Below are 18,187 nucleotides of genomic sequence, written 5' to 3' on the forward strand. Positions count from 1 at the left end.
TCTTAGAACCTTAACAGACCTTATTGATTCTGTGGAGTCAAATTTCACAAAATATTGTACATTTTTTTTTGCAGCAGTGATCTGTTCTACAAAAATGAAACTAATTGCATTAAATAGTATTTATCCTTTGCAACTGGTATTGACTGGGACATTAACCAACTTCAAGCAATTGTGGCATACAGGTCATGGTTACACAAATTTTACAGAGAATGGTCTAATCAAAACAAATCTTTGCCTATTTCAAGCAAGTATGATTTCTTTCTCAATACCTTTCATGAAATGCTTTGAATGTATAAATGGCCAAGACATCTGCAAGGTAAAAATAGAAATTATACAATCTTCATGAAATATTAAAATTTCTTATTCTTTCAACTTTCAAACAATGATAGCACTCCCACATTACATTGACATCAATAGGGAATAAACTGTATCCGGTGTGACCAATCATGCTGATGAATGGTCTACTGAACAGTCATCCCAATAAGGCAAATGCAACTGAAGCATCATTCTCATTCTGAATAATTTATTACACTTAAAAGTATCTAACAACCACATTACATTACACTGATACAATGCTTTGGCAAACCCAAGTATTCAACACAATTAGCCGAGGGTATAATTTTGTACATTTACTCCTCTGAAATACCTTACATTACAGCCAAATGAATCAATTCAGAGGCACAAGAAGACCAATTCCATGCACTGTAATATCCTTAAGTTTAGGCTCGAACGCATGTATTGCACAACTTCAACTCTAGTTCGTTGCATTTCTCATCAGCTGAAGAATCAAAGAACCAATTACAAAAATATTTCCCTGGCACTTTACCACTAAGGCCTAATCACTGGATCACAACCAGATCAAAAATGTTAAATTCACAACTAAGGCCTCCAAAAACTGCAGAAAAGTTTTCACTTTGGTGCACCAAGGTATTTTCATAAACAGTAATGTAATTATGTGCACAGTAATGTGACTGCTAACTTTTATATTCCAAAATTACATTTTTGCAGAGAAATGCAAATGGTAGGGTTGAAGTTTTACATCAATACTCCACAGGCCACTATTTAGTTTGGCACAGGTATGTAGTGTATGAGTGACATTACTGAGCCAAAACTTTAGGCATCAAAGTACAGGCTGTGGTTTATCCAGGCCTCATTACCTTCTCTCAGAAGAACTGATTGTTCCAACCAGTAAGGTGCTTCTCATTTTAGCATTCAAGACAGAAATAAAAGCCAAATGAAAAGAAAACTTCAAATTATAAAACTATATTTTGACATTAACTCAAATACAAACAATATTAAATACCTGAAAGAATTTTAGAGGAATTAGCACAATTTCAAAACTTACACTGTTTAACTTAGTGCTTCTGCAGGTAGCACTCCTGGATTGTCTCAAGGTTCTTAACTACAGTTCAGAATTTTCTTCACATGTCAATTATAACACATCTCAGATGTTTATTTCTCTAGCCTAGTCACAGGCTGCGTCAATTCCTGCTGATACATTCAATTCAGAACATACAATAGATACACACACAGCTACAAACACAATCATACTAAGTTTTTCCTTTTGCCTTCTTTCTGAAGGCAGCCAAAACCAATTTTTTGATAGAAGACATAAAACATGTATCCTACATCACATTTAAATGGTACTGTTATTAACCCAGTACATACAATCACTTTGAAGCCAAATACTGCAGAAGCACTTAATCTATTAAATATAAATTCACCAAGAAAAACTCTCAGGCATTTCACAATTAGATTAAATTGCACACAAAGTTCTAGTCCAACTACAGATAATCACAATGATAGCTGTAGACAGTACCTGTTTTATAATACAAAGCTATAGACAGGACATTAACAGCACCTTCTCAGAGATCTTTACACACAAACATTTTCAATGTAATAAACTAAGTTAAAGAAGCACCACAACTTAAGAAATATTAGGAAAACAAATTCAAGAAACTGCAGGTACTGCATTTTGATTCTTGCAAATTTAACTGAAAAATAAATGCACTTCCTATAGGTCTTAAAACCTGAAGATAAAAATCTTTATAAAATTTATGTTTTCAAAAAATTACAATTTGATAACGAACACAGTCCGGTGAATACAATGAATTTTAGGACCAATATATGGACATTTCACCTGCTTACAAGAGAAGTGGAGCCGTAGTTTGAGTATGATTCTCCAAAAATTAATATTCCTCCTAACACTACATCACACAAAAGTTAAGTCTCTGAGCCATTTTGTCAAACCTAAAACACACTTTACACCATAAGCAAACTTGCTTGCTGGTTATCTTACAGCAGCTATAAAGAACAAAGACACCAAGTGAAGTATGACCGAATTTTGAAAATGAAACTGAACAATGTTTTTCTATACCTCGACAGGAATGTCTAAGAACACTGGATTCCAAAAAGAGGGATCTGATAGGACAAAGTATACTGGTCTCAGTGTTAATTGGTCCCGAGACAAAAAGCCAAAAACTGATTAAGCAGTAGCCTCTCCATTGGAAGAGGATTCTTTCTTCTTCTCAACTTTGGCTTTCTTCTCCGGGGTTGCTCCTTCAGATCCAGCATCTTCAGAAGCTTCAAGTGACTCTGACTTCCTCTTACCACTAGTGGCATCTGATTCTGCAAATACACAAACCATCAGTAATGTTAGGGTTAAGGTGAGACTGGAAAGCTTTCACAGTGATATATATACAAGGCTATCTAAAGATTTTTGACAACTGTTTCTGTCTGTTCAAATAAACTTTTGAAGTTAAGACAGCAACAAATACAACATTCTGACAAATTCGGGGATTAAATACAAGTGTTCTATACTACAACAAATCTTTACCCTCTAAACTAGGGTTTGACAGCAGGTCATCTATGAATTACTAGCCAACATTCTAGACAAAATGCTATTAAGAGGTAATGAACAACCCCCCTCCCAATTTTCTGACATGGAACTCTAATATTTGTAATTTTCCATCCCTTCATGAAGTGAATTTCGTATCAAATTGACTGTAGAGCAAACTGGGACAAGCAACTCCTTGTGCTTCAAGATGATCTAGCTTTTTGAAGATACTCTGTACCACAGAGTTATGATTTTCTACTACAATCTATGCACAATCCATGTATTTGTTAAAATTGTGTAGGGACACCGTTGCATTTTTCAGTTTGGGTAAGACATCCAAAATACATCAAAATACTCTTCAAACTTGTCCGCTGATACAGGTTTTCCAACTTTGAGATGAGGAATTACAGACATTGGCTGCAAGTGGGCATTCATTTAAATCAACAGCAAAAGTTGAGTATTTGTGTTTGACTGGAATTAAAACCCAGTTCTCAACAATGGTTGCTGGATTAAAATAGTGTTTTGGACATGTCAAAGAACACCACAAAAGTATTTTCCAAATTTACCTAGCAGTTCTGGTTTTTATGGCAAATGCTTTAAATATGTTGCAGAAACTACACTACAGACCTGTTCTCACAAACATTTAGCATTCACATTCACATTCACTGGCTTCACTAACTCTCAACCCATTCATTCACCTTCCTACTTAATCTAAACTGTTGGCTACAGTACAGGTCAATCTCACCATACAGTTTTCAGGTTAAGTTGTCAAACATACTGTAGCCATATACATGGCCACAATTTTACTCTCCAATTCAACATTTGGTTGCACCTTTCCTCACAAAATGCAGTGGGTGCCAAATAACACTGGTTCTCAAAAAACAAGATTAGCAATTCATATTGCAGGGTAAATCTGATAAACATTATGCAGTTTAAGGAGAAAAATTCCATCACACATCTGGATGAACAAAGTTTCACTAAAAATGATTTTTGCTCATTTATATAAAAACTTGGAAAGCAATCAAGCAAGAAAGTTTCTGAATACATAGAATAAATTGGCACCCACAGAATGGAACATTTAATAGGCTAATAATACAGCACCTTTTATTGCATGGATGAAACTTAAATTCAGCAACCAACAACCCACTAAGCAAAGTTAACAATGATATGAAAATATTCCATTTCTTACAGCAATGATTCTTTTGGGTATGAAATGGATAAACCTCAAATTTCACAAAGTTCCTTTTATCCTCAGTTCTTTGAAAATGAATCATGAATAGGATCCTCACCAAAGTAATTACTAAAATTATGAATGGATAATGTCTTTTCAACAAAATGTTGAAGACCTTTACAATACTTAAATCTTTAACACTGCAATTTCAATAATTTACTCCAATTCCAAAACTGGACATTTTACCCCATCTTATTTAGTGTGACTAGACGAACACTACTGGAAGACCATAAATGAAGCTATGACAACTTTTTACAGCAGGTACCTGGTGTGTCCAAATTATTGTACAGAAACTCTGCAACTTACAATTCATAATACTACAGCACTACACAAAATTCTGTGCAGCATTCAGAAGGCAAGGAGAAGCCAGCTGTAACCCTTAACTGAGTCTACCAAAGATTCTGTCACAGTATCACCTTCCGAACCAAACATTCGGGTATGAACATCTATGCACACAACCACGTTTCAGGAAATTCAGTAGTTTCTTCAACTACACATACACAAATATTGCCCATCAACATTTAGTAATAATTTGAAATGCATGACAAGTTCAAGATAACCCACAGTGCAAGGGAAATTTATACACAACATTTGTCTATTTACTTCAAATACAAAGGCTGAGATTTAATCATTGGGGTCCATAAACACTGAAATCCATGCAGTATTAAACTAAGAGCAACTTGCAAACCTTTTTTCTCTGAGCTCTCTTCAGCGTCAGTTTTATCCTCTGATTCATCCTTCTGGACAGCACCATTTTCCTTAGGTCCACTGTCTTCAACTTCCTTCTCTTTCTTATCTTCTACAGTTTCTTTCGCCTCTTTCACATCCTTTGTGGTAGTCTCCTTCGTTTCCTCCCTGTCAACAAGAATTTAGTGATTACAAAAATTGTTACAGACGTAAACAAAACAGACCATGCCATCTAATCACTTCTGCATTATCAAACAAGTGGCACATCAGGAATGACTTCACTGTCAAGAGAAGTAATTTACACGAACCTCAATGTATGTCTTGAAAACTCAAACAGAAGAAAATTCCCCACCTCTAACTAGGTGGATTTAGGCTTCTTACATTCTATAAAAAATACGTAGTAAACACCACGAAGTTAGCGCTAAAGTTAGCGGGCTTTTTCCAGCGGAAGACTTTCGCTAAATTTGTGCGGAGGCTGCTAAAAACTATTCACTTCACATTTATACACAATTCGATACGTTACACTATTTTTATACGAATATACACTATCAAATGACAACCACCAACGCCTTGGCTCAGTTTTATTTAAGAGCGCATTCGAATTACGCGCTCTCATGGCGGAAAAATTCAAAAATCATAATACAAGGTTATATGGCTTTAGAATCAAACAATATAGACTGAGTACAACGCATTCACATTCAACACTCTTGTCGCGAAAATTCGTTGGGCGTTAAGTTAGACAGGTTCAGATTTAACAGCGAGAGATTATTCGCAGTTACAAGACACTGGCATCAAATTATATGGAGGCGGTAAAATGTTGACTCCTCAAATTTATCAACGGGCACCGCATACTTATTTATTGAACAGCACCAAGGGCCTTAAGTTGTTTCCTTGGTACATGCGTTCGCTACAACTCAGAATTACGAACACTAGTTGCAAACCACACATGAAAGCTGAGGCAGCCAATTTACTCAATTTATAAAACTAAAATATTTTAAATGTCAATCGTCTTGCAATTTCCCAAACCTGGGGCTCCACCTCGCTAACATCCGAACAAACGTTTTCCTTTCAAACAAAAAATGAAAAACTACCTAACATAGTAAACTAATCAAAATTTCGGAAGTCCGTCAGTTTATCAGCAACATACACGGACACGTGTCAGTGAGAAACCTGTCCGCATGCTGGAGAACGATGACCGGTTTTAGCGTACATTAGTTCATAATAAGCAGTTTTCAGCGTACAACTAAATATTTACTTACTCCAAGGCTGTTTATCGCAAATTTTCGCGAATATTTAACACCCGGTAACTTACGCGCCATATTCACCCACTAGCCCGCCAAAACTTCAGTCACTCACATATTCAGTATATCTAGTAAATTAAAACATTTTGTCACATACATATAAAACTTACTTGGTTTCTGATACTTTATCGGCCATTTTATGTACTTTCTGTTTAAGATTTCTCACAAGAAAACAAGAATCAATGGGATACTGCTCCACTCGCACACGCACCGAACCGTCACTACCAACAGCCTCTGAGCGAAAGAGACCCTCACCGCGCACTTCCTCTATGACCTTCAAAGTAATAATTTCCCGCGTTGAGCAGATGGCTCTGATAACCCGCCTCCCCACCACATTCGGAACGGAACCGTAAAACGTTTTTGTTTTAAAATTTCACAATGCTATACATAGTCTAATTTTATGGGATATTATTTACCACCAAAACTGTGTTTAACTGAAACTCAACTACGAAGAGGGAATGATAAACGACCAAACATCGTCGTCAAAGATATGAAAGACTGTCGTTCGAAGTGCTTTGGACGGCCAGAACTCGCAGACGCCAGGTTATAGGACATTGCGTAACGTCTGTGGAATCGTGAGCGCGGATATTGATGTTCGTCGTCACCCGTGTCTATTCCGGTAGGCATACAAGAAACGTTATTACGGAAATATAGCAGCTAACAACCGGTCACCCTGTTTAAATATGATATAACGTAAAAATTAATGTTCGTTGCAAAATGTCAAGAATGATACGCTAAACGACGGAGGAACAACTGCTTATCAGCATATACTAAGACTGAAATTATTTGATGAAAAGACTTGGTAGTAATTACCATTAAATATTGTCAAAGAAAGACATTTTAACTCTCTACTTCCTGAATAATTTGCGAATGGATTCCGTGGATGTACTGAAAATGTAACAACTAATCACGAATTGATTAGCCTCGATTTCGTGTACTCGTGGCAATTAAACTAATTTTATTTCTGTAAGAAAATCCTCAGTCATACAAACATTAAACAATGGGAAAGCATTTCCTACTGATAATCTTCCATAACTAGAACCTCAAATGCAACAAATATTCTTGGACTAATTGAATTTACAAATAGAGGCAGCAGAGACAATAAAACCTGTGCAGCAAAAGCCTAACGACCGCAACGTATAAGTTAACTGATCGTTTACGCCCCTTCATCACCCCCTCCAACATTAAAGCGGTCCGAAAATAAAAAGGGCTCTCGACTGCAAAAATGAGATGAATAAACAGCAATAAGGAGTTGAATATGCAAAGCAGTATAACGCAAGGAAAAACAACTTCGAGAAGGATGCCTGACATTAGTCTATTTCGTTATTCGCAGCTTAATGCTTTGGGTAGAGATGATTGGAGTTAAGCCATACACGAATCGAACTGCGGGCCACCATAACCGACCAGCCTGAGTCTGGCTTTTAGGCAGTCCACACATGTGTAGGCAAATGCTGGGCTACTTCCCAATCTCCATCGTCATTGTACTCGAAAACAGCTAAAATACGAATTTATACTTGACGCCTTACACAGACAAATGAACCATGCGATTATCGTTACGTAGGGCAACTAGCGATAGTGACGAATAAAAATAATGGTCAAATTGTGAATGGGTGATTGTCCGTCATTAACAAACATAAGAAAAAAGTTAAAGAATCTGAAGAAAGATAGTCTGTTGCGATAGTATTGATGGAATGAGCTGCAAATTATCTCAAGAAAAGCATACTTGACGTCGTAAAAATTGCAAAAATCTTGATTACTCTACAATGGTCAATAGCTGTGACAGTTTCGACTATTTCTGCCATCCACAAGATGCATAGATTCATTTTCAGTCTTTCATTTTTCACATCTCCGATTAACACAGATATCTGTGTTAATCGGAGATATGAAAAAAGAAAGACTGAAAATGAATCTATGCATCCTGTGGATGGCAGAAATAGTCGAAACTGTCACATTTGTGTTACTGCACGTCCTGGTTCAATATAAGAAAACAAATGACTGTGTTAAATACTAAAAAAAAATCGAATATTCTGGAAGTTATAAACTCTCCATCGGTTCATATTCTAGCATATAACACTACAGTATCCTAATATACAGGGTGGTCAGAATATGTGTGAAATGCTAGTAGGGATGTTACAGGGCAGGTTGTACTGAGGAATAAATGTTAAGAAAAAAATTCGATACGTTGCTCCGTTTCCGAGTTATTTAGCATAGAATTTAGCCAATCGGGGCGTCGCGCGCTCACACTCAAGCTGCCTGCCAGGGGCGGTGTTGCCCAACGAGTGCTTTGTCTCGTTAGCTGAAACTTGAATTTACGCGCGCGACGATCTGATTGGCTAACTTCAATGCTAAATAACTCGGAAACGGCGCAATGTGTCGAATTTTTTCGTGACAACCATATCTCAGTACAACCCGCCCTGCAACATCCCCACAAGCGTTTCAGACATTTTCTGACCACACTGTATATTTGGTATTTTAATGTATATTCTGTAATATACCCATCAATGTAACTCATCCCACCATCCGATTACAACCAGTGATTACTTCATGGCTCTAAACTAATACCTTCGAAATTCAAACGTGAAATATTTGCAGGTATTAGAGGCAACATAAAAAGTGTTTAAAACAGTTTTAACGAATCTGACGGATTTTTTGATCTTCACGTGAAGGGACATCAAAAGAAGCAAAAGCAGATAATGTCGAGCACGGTGCACGCAGTAAGTTAACTAATTCTGCAATATTACACCAGTGAGCCAGAACATCACAAGCACTCACTCCCCTTCCGAGAGGATGGAGACAAGTCATTTGGGCAAGCGAAATCAGCTTAGCCTCAACTTCGTCGGCAAAATTTCGGAATTTGTTGAGAGATGTTTTCAATATTTTGATATAAGGGACCTGTGATCTCCGGTAGCTCGTTAAAGAATAATAGTCCGCAGCTCGTGGTCGTGCGGTAGCGTTCTCGCTTCCCACGCCCAGGTTCCCGGGTTCGATTCCCAGCGGGGTCAGGGATTTTCTCTGCCTCGTGATGGCTGGGTGTTGTGTGCTGTCCTTAGGTTAGTTAGGTTTAAGTAGTTCTAAGTTCTAGGGGACTGATGACCATAGATGTTAAGTCCCATAGTGCTCAGAACCACCACCACCAAAGAATAATAGTATGATGCATTCGTTTTGTTACAAAAATTACGTTTGTTTCTGCGAAAATACCTTCACAATAGTTTAAAAACTTTTAATATGCAATCACCAAAACGTACAACGCAAAACACAGACCAGTTAACAACCCTCGGACGAAACAAGTACGAGTTGTGTGAGAAAAATAATAAAACTGGCTTTATATCTACTATTTTTTTTTTCAAATAACAATATGGTTCCCTTCAGTGTAGTTCCCTTCGGCAGCTATTTACACTGAGATAACAAAAGTCACGGGATACCTCCCAATACCGTGTCGGGCCTGCTTTTGCCCGGCGAAGTGCAGCAATTCGACGCGATATGGACTCAACAAGGCGTTGGAAATCCCGTACAGAAATACTGAGCCACGCTGCCTCTCTAGCCATCCGTGTTGCCGGTGCAGAAGTCTGTGCGGGAACTCACCTCTCAATGATGTCCTATAAATCTCGAATGGGATTCATGGCAGGCGATCTGGGTGGCCAAATCATTCACTCGAACTGTCCAGAATCTTCTTCTAACCTTGTGGCCTTGTGACATGCCGCATTGTCATCCATAAAAATTCCATCGTTGTTTGGGAGCATGACGTCCATCAACCGCTGCAAATTGTCTCCAAGTAACCGAAAATAACCGTTTCCAGTCAATGACTGTTTCAGTTGGATCAGAGGACCCAGTCCGTTCCATATAAACACAGCCCATACCAGAATGAGATTTTCACTCTGCAGCGGAGTGTGCGCTGATATGAAACTTCCTGGCAGATTAAAACTGTGTGCCCGACCGAGACTCGAACTCGGGACCTTTGCCTTTCACGGGCAAGTGCTCTACCAACTGAGCTACCGAAGCACGACTCACGCCCGGTCCTCACAGCTTTACTTCTGCCAGTATCTCGTCTCCTACCTTCCAAACTTTACAGAAGCTCTCCTGCGAACCTTGCAGAACTAGCACTCCTGAAAGAAAGGATATTGCGGAGACACGGCTTAGCCACAGCCTGGGGGATGTTTCCAGAATGAGATTCTCACTCTGCAGCGGAGTGTGCGCTGATATGAAACTTCCTGGCAGATTAAAACTGTGTGCCCGACCGAGACTCGAACTCGGGACCTTTGCCTTTCACGGGCAAGTGCTCTACCAACTGAGCTACCGAAGCACGACTCACGCCCGGTCCTCACAGCTTTACTTCTGCCAGTATCTCGTCTCCTACCTTCCAAACTTTACAGAAGCTCTCCTGCGAAGTTTCATATCAGCGCACACTCCGCTGCAGAGTGAAAATCTCATTCTGGAAACATCCCCCAGGCTGTGGCTAAGCCGTGTCTCCGCAATATCCTTTCTTTCAGGAGTGCTAGTTCTGCAAGGTTCGCAGGAGAGCTTCTGTAAAGTTTGGAAGGTAGGAGACGAGATACTGGCAGAAGTAAAGCTGTGAGGACCGGGCGTGAGTCGTGCTTCGGTAGCTCAGTTGGTAGAGCACTTGCCCGTGAAAGGCAAAGGTCCCGAGTTCGAGTCTCGGTCGGGCACACAGTTTTAATCTGCCAGGAAGTTTCACAGCCCATACCGTTACAGAGCGACCACCAGCTTGCTCAGTGCCTCATTGACAACACTCGAACCCTGTCATCAGCTCCTACCAACTGAAATGGGTACTCATCTGACCAGGCCACGATTTTCAGGTCGTTTAGGGTCCAACTGAGATCAAGAGAAGCGCTGGAAGCGATGTCGTGTTGTTTGCAAAGGCACTCGCCTAAGTCGTCTGCTGCCATAGCCCATTGACGCCAAATTTCGCCTCACTGTCCTAACGGATACGTTTTTCGTACGTCCCACATTGACTTCCGCTGTTATGTCACGCGATGTTGCTTGTCTATTAGCACTGACAAGTCTACGAAAATGCCTCTGCTGTCGGCCACTGCGTTGTCTGTGGTGTGAGGTATAGCTTGAAATTTGGTGCTCTCGGCACATTCTTGACACTGTGGATTTCGGAATTTTGAATACCCTAATGATTTCCCAAAATGGGATGTCCCATGCGTCTAGTTCCAATTACCATTCCACATTCTAAGTATTAATTCACGTCGTGCGGCTGTATTCGTGCCCGAAATCTTTTCATATGAATCACCTGGGTACAAATGACTGCTCTGCCATTGCACTGCAGTTTTATACTTTGTGTACGCCATACTACTGCCATTTGTATATGTGCGTATTCACAGTCTTGGTAGCAACACTGCAAGACTTCAACTAGTAGGGTCTTTAACGTGTCGTTCACATACTTTTGAATGGTCTTCAGAATCCCAAAGTGACGTCCTTTTAAGACATCTCTCGATTTCGTTAAAGGGAAAAAATCACAAGGACTCAGACAAGGTGAATAGGGGTTGCTGTGGAACAACAAGAATGCATTTTGAGGTCAGAAATTCCTTGATGGAAGTGGCCGTGTGACATGGTGTGTTGTCATGATGCAGCATCTACTTGTCTGCAATTTCGGCCTCACTCGACTCATCCTTTTCCTGAGCCTTTCAAGGACACTTTTGTAAAACACATGGTTGGCAGTATGTCCTGGAGGAACAAATTCTTTATGCACGATACCCCAAATGTAAAAAAAAAGAAAAAAAATCTGCGTGTTTTGATCATTGATTTGCTCTTTGAAAGAGGAGATATCTCATTGTGCTACTCCTCACTTTGCCACATCGTCTCAGGATCGTACCCACAATAGACCTGTGGTCACACGACTGAACCATTCGTGGTCATTGGCAATCCTCTCAAGAAGATCAACGCAAACGTTTCTTCGATTGTCCTGCTCAGTTTTCTCGGCACCGTTTTGGCGCAAACCTTTTGCATGTGCAAAACTTCGGTCAAAATTTGATGTACGGTGTAAGTGTTTAATAAATCACGCATCATCCTTATTATTAAACGTCAGTCTCATCTCACAAGGGCAGCACACTTTCGACTTTTTCGTCGGTTTTTGAAGTTGAAGATATCCCTGAGCGAGGTTCATCTTCGACGTTTTCTCGGTCTCCCAAACATGATTTGTGCCAACGAAAAAATTCTTCTCTTGATAAGGCATGTTCCCCATGGGAGGGTTTAAACTTTTGAAAGGTCATACTCGTGGATTCTCCAAGTTCAACGCAATGTATCGAGAAGGTTCGTCTGGAAAGGACATGTCTAATTTCCTTACCCTTCCGTGCGCGACGCGTGCGTGTGGCCCTCAAATAACGGTCTGCAGTTCGTGGTCTAGTGACTCTATATCACGGGGTTCCGCGTTCGATTCCCGGCCGGGTTGGCGATTTTCTCTGTCCGGGGACTGGGTGTTTGTGTTGTCATCATCATCATTCGTGACAGTGGCTAGATTGGACTGTGTAAAAATTGGGACTTCGTACGGGCGCTGCTGACCGCGCAGTTGAGCGTTCCACAAACCAAACATCATCATCATCATCTCTAACGATTTCGTCATCAACAGAAGTCAATATTTTCTGTAGCGATGTGTGTTGTGAATGTGTGTGTGTGTGGGGGGGGGGGGGGGTGACATGTAAGTATTACGAGTTTGGAGCAATGAGATTGTGTATATTTAGTAGACGGTTTAGGTCGGCCCCGACGACTAGCTCCCGAGAGGACAAATACACTGATCAACTAGAGCATTATGACTACCGACGTACTATTGATATAAACCCATCCAGGCGATATCAGCGTCGTCGGGAGAAGAATGACTGCTAGTCAGACACACGCACGGCGCATGTAGTATCAGTGAGTAGAATGTGTGTAGAATGGGGAAGGCGCGCCATCTATATGAGTTTGACCGAGAGCAGATTGCGATGACTCGGAGACTCGGCACGAGCATTTGGAAAACTGCACGACTTGTCGGATGTTCGAGGAGTGCTGTGGTGAGTGGCTTCAACACGGGGCGAAAGCAAGGTGAAACAACGTCCGGGCGTCTTGGGGACAGAGTGGTAAAACAGGACAGGCGGCGAACTGTGGCGGAACTAACACCAGATTTTAATGCTGGGCAGAGAACAAGTGTGTCTCAACCCACAATACACCGAACACTCCCAACGATGGGCCTCCGCAGTCGACGACCCACGCTTTCACTCAGTTAATGCTAGGCAGAAATCAAATCTGCATGTAGAATGCACTTCCTTGACTCTTGTGCAGAAAGGAGTGCAGTATTCTGCTGCATCCATTTTCAATAAGCTACCACAAGAACTCAAAAATCTTAGCAGTAGCCCAAACTCTTTTAAGTCTAAACTGAAGAGTTTCCTCATGGCTCACTCCTTCTATTCTGTCGAGGAGCTCCTGGAAGAGCTAAAAAATTAAGCAAATTCCAGTGTTACATTGTTGATTGTCTTCATTTAAACTTACGACTTATCACCTGAATATGTTTTTTTTATATTTCATTTTATCTGTTTCTAATATCGTGTTATAATTTCATATATTGACTCGTTCCATGACCATGGAGACTTCTCCTTAATTTGGTCCCACGAAACAATAAATAAATAAATAAAAATAAAAAAAACATAAATGTGCCAATGTTAATACCACGACATCGGCAACTACAACTGAAATGGCCGAGTGACCATCGGCACTAGACGTTAGCGCTGTGGCAGAGCGCTGCATGAGCTGATGAATCTCGACACCTTCTTCGTCGTGTCGATAGGAGGGCGCGAATCCGTCGTCTTCTGGGCGAATTAGTCCTTGACGCCTGTACTGTGGTCGGAGACAAGCTGGCGGCGACTTCATTGTGCTATGGGGAACACTCATGTGGGCATCTACGGGTCCAGTGGAGGTCGTGCAAGGCACCATAATGTCAAGGAGTAGCGTACATTGATTGCAGACCACGTACACCCCTTCAAGACGATCATGTTTCCGTTTTGAACAAGATAATGCGCCATCTTGCAAGGTCAGGAATGTGGTGAAGTGGTTCGAGGAACACTGTAGCGCCGGCCGGAGTGGCCAAGCGGTTCTAGGCGCTACAGTCTGGAACCGCGCGACCGCTACGGTCGCAGGTTCGAAACTTGCCTCGGGCATGGATGTGTGTGATGTCCTTAGGTTAGTTAGGTTTAAGTAGTTCTAAGTTCTAGGGGACTGATGACCACAGCAGTTGAGTCCCATAGTGCTCAGAGCCATTTGAACCATTTGAACACTGTAGCTACTTTGAGTTGATGTGCTGGCTCCACAGCTCACCAGATCTGAACGCAATCGAATACATCTGAGATGTGATTGAATGTGCCGGCAGAGCTCATCGCCCCCCTCCCCGGAATTTACTGGACTTAGGTAACTTGTGTTTGCAGATGTGGCGCCAGCTCCCTCCACAGCGACCTACCAAGGCCTCATTGCTTCCGTGCCACGACGTGTTATCGCTATTATCCTTGCCAAAGGTGGGCATTCCGGATATTAGGTAGGTGGTCATAATGTTCTGGCTGATTAATGTACACTGTTCTCTCGACTGTACGGGATCGTACAGCCATGTCGTGTATCTTGAGTTACGGAATGTGTTTGTTTACAGCAAGACGAACACTGCGATGACGTCTAGAGCACCGTCGAATATCAACAAGGGGACCACTGTTGCTGCTTCGCTTCAAGGAACAGCAGAAGGAGGTATCCGTATCCGTGTATGGAGCCTCTGAGGAGAACAAACGTTGCCAGATTGCATTCCTAATCGTCATACGGGCGCAGTACCTGGCATGATGCTATAGAGTTCTGTAGGATGTATAACATAATCTATTATGGTTCACAGAGCTAATAGCAACCGTTACATTCTTGACGTGTTAAGGCCAGTGTCTCTGCTCTGTCTTCGAGGTCTCCGTGGCGTTATCTAACAAGATTTCATGCTGTCCATTCGATCGTGATGTGACACGACATAGAAAGTACTAAACTGTTGCTCTGGACTGACATACCACCACTCATCAAAGCACAGTTCGAGTCGAAGCCCAGCCGGGTTATAGCCTATGCTGCTGCCAAACGTGGCAGCTCTGTGTACTAAATCTCGTTACCTGTATTCCCCCAATATACATGAAAATGTAACCATGTCTTCTTCCTACTGTAGTGTATGCAGAGTGTTTGAAAATTCCCATTACTAACTTCTAGGACTTGTAGGGGGTAGTGGGTAGATAATCCTTTGGATTGGAACCCATCACCGGAAACGTAGAATTTCCGTGCTACAACCTTTTGAAAATATGTTGGTAACGTGACAACTTTGACAAGTAATTGATTAAGCGTGACCCAGCACATCACTTGTTTTACGATTCCACTCATTAATAGCCAAAGAACTTGCTCGTGTACTCGTTGGCGGGTTCTCTTCGACGTGATGCAGTACAGCCTCTTCCAGTTCGGGTGCGTGGCGCTTCCTTGGAGCACCACTGTCACGCATGCTGACCGTGAAGGTATCCTTTCTGAAAGTCGTTGTGTAATTGTGGAAAAAAGGGTATGCGATGGAGTTGGATGTTGTGGAGAATTATTTTGATAAAGGCGACGACCAGCTCTTCCATGTCGGTGTATTCTGCAAACGTGTACTCAACCATATTGCTCTAACACTCACAGACTCGTGAATGAGTTTCGAACCAGGTCAGGGAGGTAGGACAGACGTCAAGTGGCATCATCCGACCCGACGTAACAACCCACCACCACGACTACCCTGTTGCATACCTACATAGCAAACATATTTTCAGGCAGCTGTAGCACGGAAGCGGTACGTCTCCGGTCATTGGTTCCTATTCAAATTATTACGTACTCACTCCCCTCTACAAGTCCTAGAAGTTTTTAAGGGGAATTTCCGAACACGCTATAAAAGGAATAAGTATTTTTCCTGCTGTTGCAGTTTTAATGTCCATCAGTTATACATGTCACATGAATAAGACTTAAGTAATTCTATTGGTTACGTAGATGGATCACTTTCGATTCTGTTACGTTTTGAACGACTAGGTGGCAAAAAAAAAAAAAAAAAAAAAAAAAACCAACATACACACTGAAAAAATATGGTGGAAGACGTAAGACGTGTGTTGTCCGATTCGAGACTTTTCTATTGTGACGCAACTGGTTTTGGGTAGGTCAGCTGGCAGAGCACTTGCCCGCGAAAGGCAAAGGTACCGAGTTCGACTCCCGCTCCGACGCACAGTTTTAATTTGCCAGGAAAATTTTGTGTCAGTGCACAGTCAGCTGCAGAGTCAAAATTTTATTCTTGAAACAATCTCCCAGGCTGTGGCTAAGTCATGTCTCCGGAATGTCGTCTCTTCCGGGAATGCTAGTCCTGCAAGTCGGTCGGGAGAACTTCTGCGAAGTTTCGAAGGTAGGAGATGAGGTACTGCAGGAAGTAAAACTTTGAGGTGAGCATCTTAATCGTGTCTGGGTAGGTCAGCTGGTAGAGCACTTACACGACAAAAGCAAAGGTGCTGGGTTCGAGACCCGACCCGGTACATAGATTTAATCTGCCAGTAAGTTTTGAATCAGCACACACTCTACTGCAGAGTGAAAACTTCATTCTGAAAAAAGAAAATGATTCAAAAATCACGCAGTATTATTGGGAGTAACGTCATACAGAGAAAGAGACTGAGGTGAATTCAGCAGGTTGTACAGAATAAAAGAAACAGTTACTGCAAATTTCCAGATTTCCAAATTTCGGATGCATTTTGTTATTACCACGTAACTTCACAGTGCCACACAATTAAAGGATCACTTCTTTGAAACCCCGTAAATGTCTCCCGTTGCGATGCAGAAGTTTGAAATTTGGCTCAGAGGTGCTTCCAACGTTCCTCTGTAATGGCACCCTGCGACATCAGCCGCGGGATCGGTGACGCATCAAATAGCAAGCTGCCGACACGTGTAAATAAAAGGCCACAGCTCAGAAGTTCATGTGAAGTGTGAGATGGGTTAATTATGCAACATTCGAATAGTAGTAGTATAATGCCATTTGTTGCACAATTTTGATATCAAATTGATATGCAAATTAATTAAATTGATCAATTAATCCCCCCCGTCCCCTACCACCCCGCCCCCGACCACGCCCACCCCCGCCCCCGGATGACGTCACGTGTTTTCTCAGCTGCACGTGTAGACAGAGTGAGGGTGTAGTCTGTAGTGGATGAGAAGATACCAATTAAGCCCTGTGCACCACTACTCTTCCGTGTATAATTTATTTGCTAGTGATTCAAAACGTTTACACATTGGTATAGAAGCAACCACAGACAGAAAATGGCGTATTGTGATAGAGATCGAGAATGGAGCTAAATGTATTACAGTGCGGTTTACGGAGATGGAATTGGATGAACTCTATCGTGCAAAAGCGTATAACATGTAGCAGTTGACCGCCGAGTGTCATTCGAGCCGTCCTCCTCCGGACATTTACTGTGCTGCTCTAACTCTATCCAATACAACAGAGTACAATGACTCTGCACTCTGTGTGAAATCAGGTAACACATCCATTTATATACAGCACTCCTCCGTTCAAAACTTTTTCGATCTGCAGATGGTGCTATCCATTGTGTTAACGCTGTGTATAGAGACATTGCAGAGTATCTAAGTATGAACAGTGCGCATGTAGATGACTTCGAACAGTGGGTCAGTATGCCGCCGGCGAAAACCAATGTGCTGCCAATAAGTTTGAGAGAAATACATGCTGAATTCTGTGCTTACAAGAAGGCTATATTTTCTATATTTTGTACTGGCGTTAAGATAAAGAAAGAACCAGTTGGTGTAGTGCATGCTGTGTATGATTACTGAATAAAAAATGTATATAACCATGTATTTGTTTTTTATTTCCTACCTATTATTATATTGCAAGTACTAAAGCTACTGCCCAGTAAATGAAACGGGCGTACGGCATTGTGGGCCGGGAGTTCTCCATTCGGGGAAGTTCGGCAGCCGAGGTCAAATGCTTACTGCATTCGACGCCACACTGGGTGACTTGCGCGTCGGAGAGGGGGATGAAATGATGAGGAGGAAAACACAGCACCCAGTCCCTGAGCGGAGAAAATCTCCTTCCCTAGCCGGGAATCGAACCCGGCCCCCTTGGCG

General features: G+C 41.6%; 1 protein-coding gene and 3 non-coding genes across 4 annotated transcripts; 1 reads left to right on the plus strand and 3 right to left on the minus strand.

Annotated features, from left to right (window-relative positions):
- Window positions 1-506: 506 nt before the first annotated feature.
- On the minus strand, window positions 507-6,323 carry LOC126185191 (uncharacterized). The gene is made up of 3 exons (XM_049928056.1): window positions 6,166-6,323; window positions 4,756-4,922; window positions 507-2,628 (listed from the first exon to the last, which is right to left on the minus strand). Exons 1-3 carry the CDS (start codon window positions 6,189-6,191, stop codon window positions 2,486-2,488), a joined length of 336 nt encoding a protein of 111 aa, XP_049784013.1. The 5' UTR covers window positions 6,192-6,323; the 3' UTR covers window positions 507-2,485.
- Window positions 6,324-9,980: 3,657 nt separating this feature from the next.
- On the minus strand, window positions 9,981-10,055 carry Trnas-uga (transfer RNA serine (anticodon UGA)). Its single transcript has one exon. It is a non-coding gene; the product is annotated as a tRNA-Ser (tRNA).
- A 226-nt stretch (window positions 10,056-10,281) lies between these two features.
- On the minus strand, window positions 10,282-10,356 carry Trnas-uga (transfer RNA serine (anticodon UGA)). The gene has a single exon. It is a non-coding gene; the product is annotated as a tRNA-Ser (tRNA).
- Window positions 10,357-10,645: 289 nt separating this feature from the next.
- On the plus strand, window positions 10,646-10,720 carry Trnas-uga (transfer RNA serine (anticodon UGA)). Its single transcript has one exon. It is a non-coding gene; the product is annotated as a tRNA-Ser (tRNA).
- The last annotated feature ends 7,467 nt before the right edge of the window (window positions 10,721-18,187 follow it).

This window comes from Schistocerca cancellata, chromosome 4 (genome assembly GCF_023864275.1).
Source record: "Schistocerca cancellata isolate TAMUIC-IGC-003103 chromosome 4, iqSchCanc2.1, whole genome shotgun sequence".
In the NCBI taxonomy this organism is placed as follows: domain Eukaryota; kingdom Metazoa; phylum Arthropoda; class Insecta; order Orthoptera; family Acrididae; genus Schistocerca; species Schistocerca cancellata.

Bases quoted from the DNA above. Each gene is read 5' to 3' on its own strand.
- LOC126185191 (XM_049928056.1), bottom strand. From the start codon at position 6,191: ATGGCCGATAAAGTATCAGAAACCAA. The intron at 4,923-6,165 runs GTAAGTTTTATA...TCTTGTTGACAG, and splicing joins GATAAAGTATCAGAAACCAA to GGAGGAAACGAAGGAGACTA. The intron at 2,629-4,755 runs GTTTGCAAGTTG...GTGTATTTGCAG, and splicing joins AGAGAGCTCAGAGAAAAAAG to AATCAGATGCCACTAGTGGT.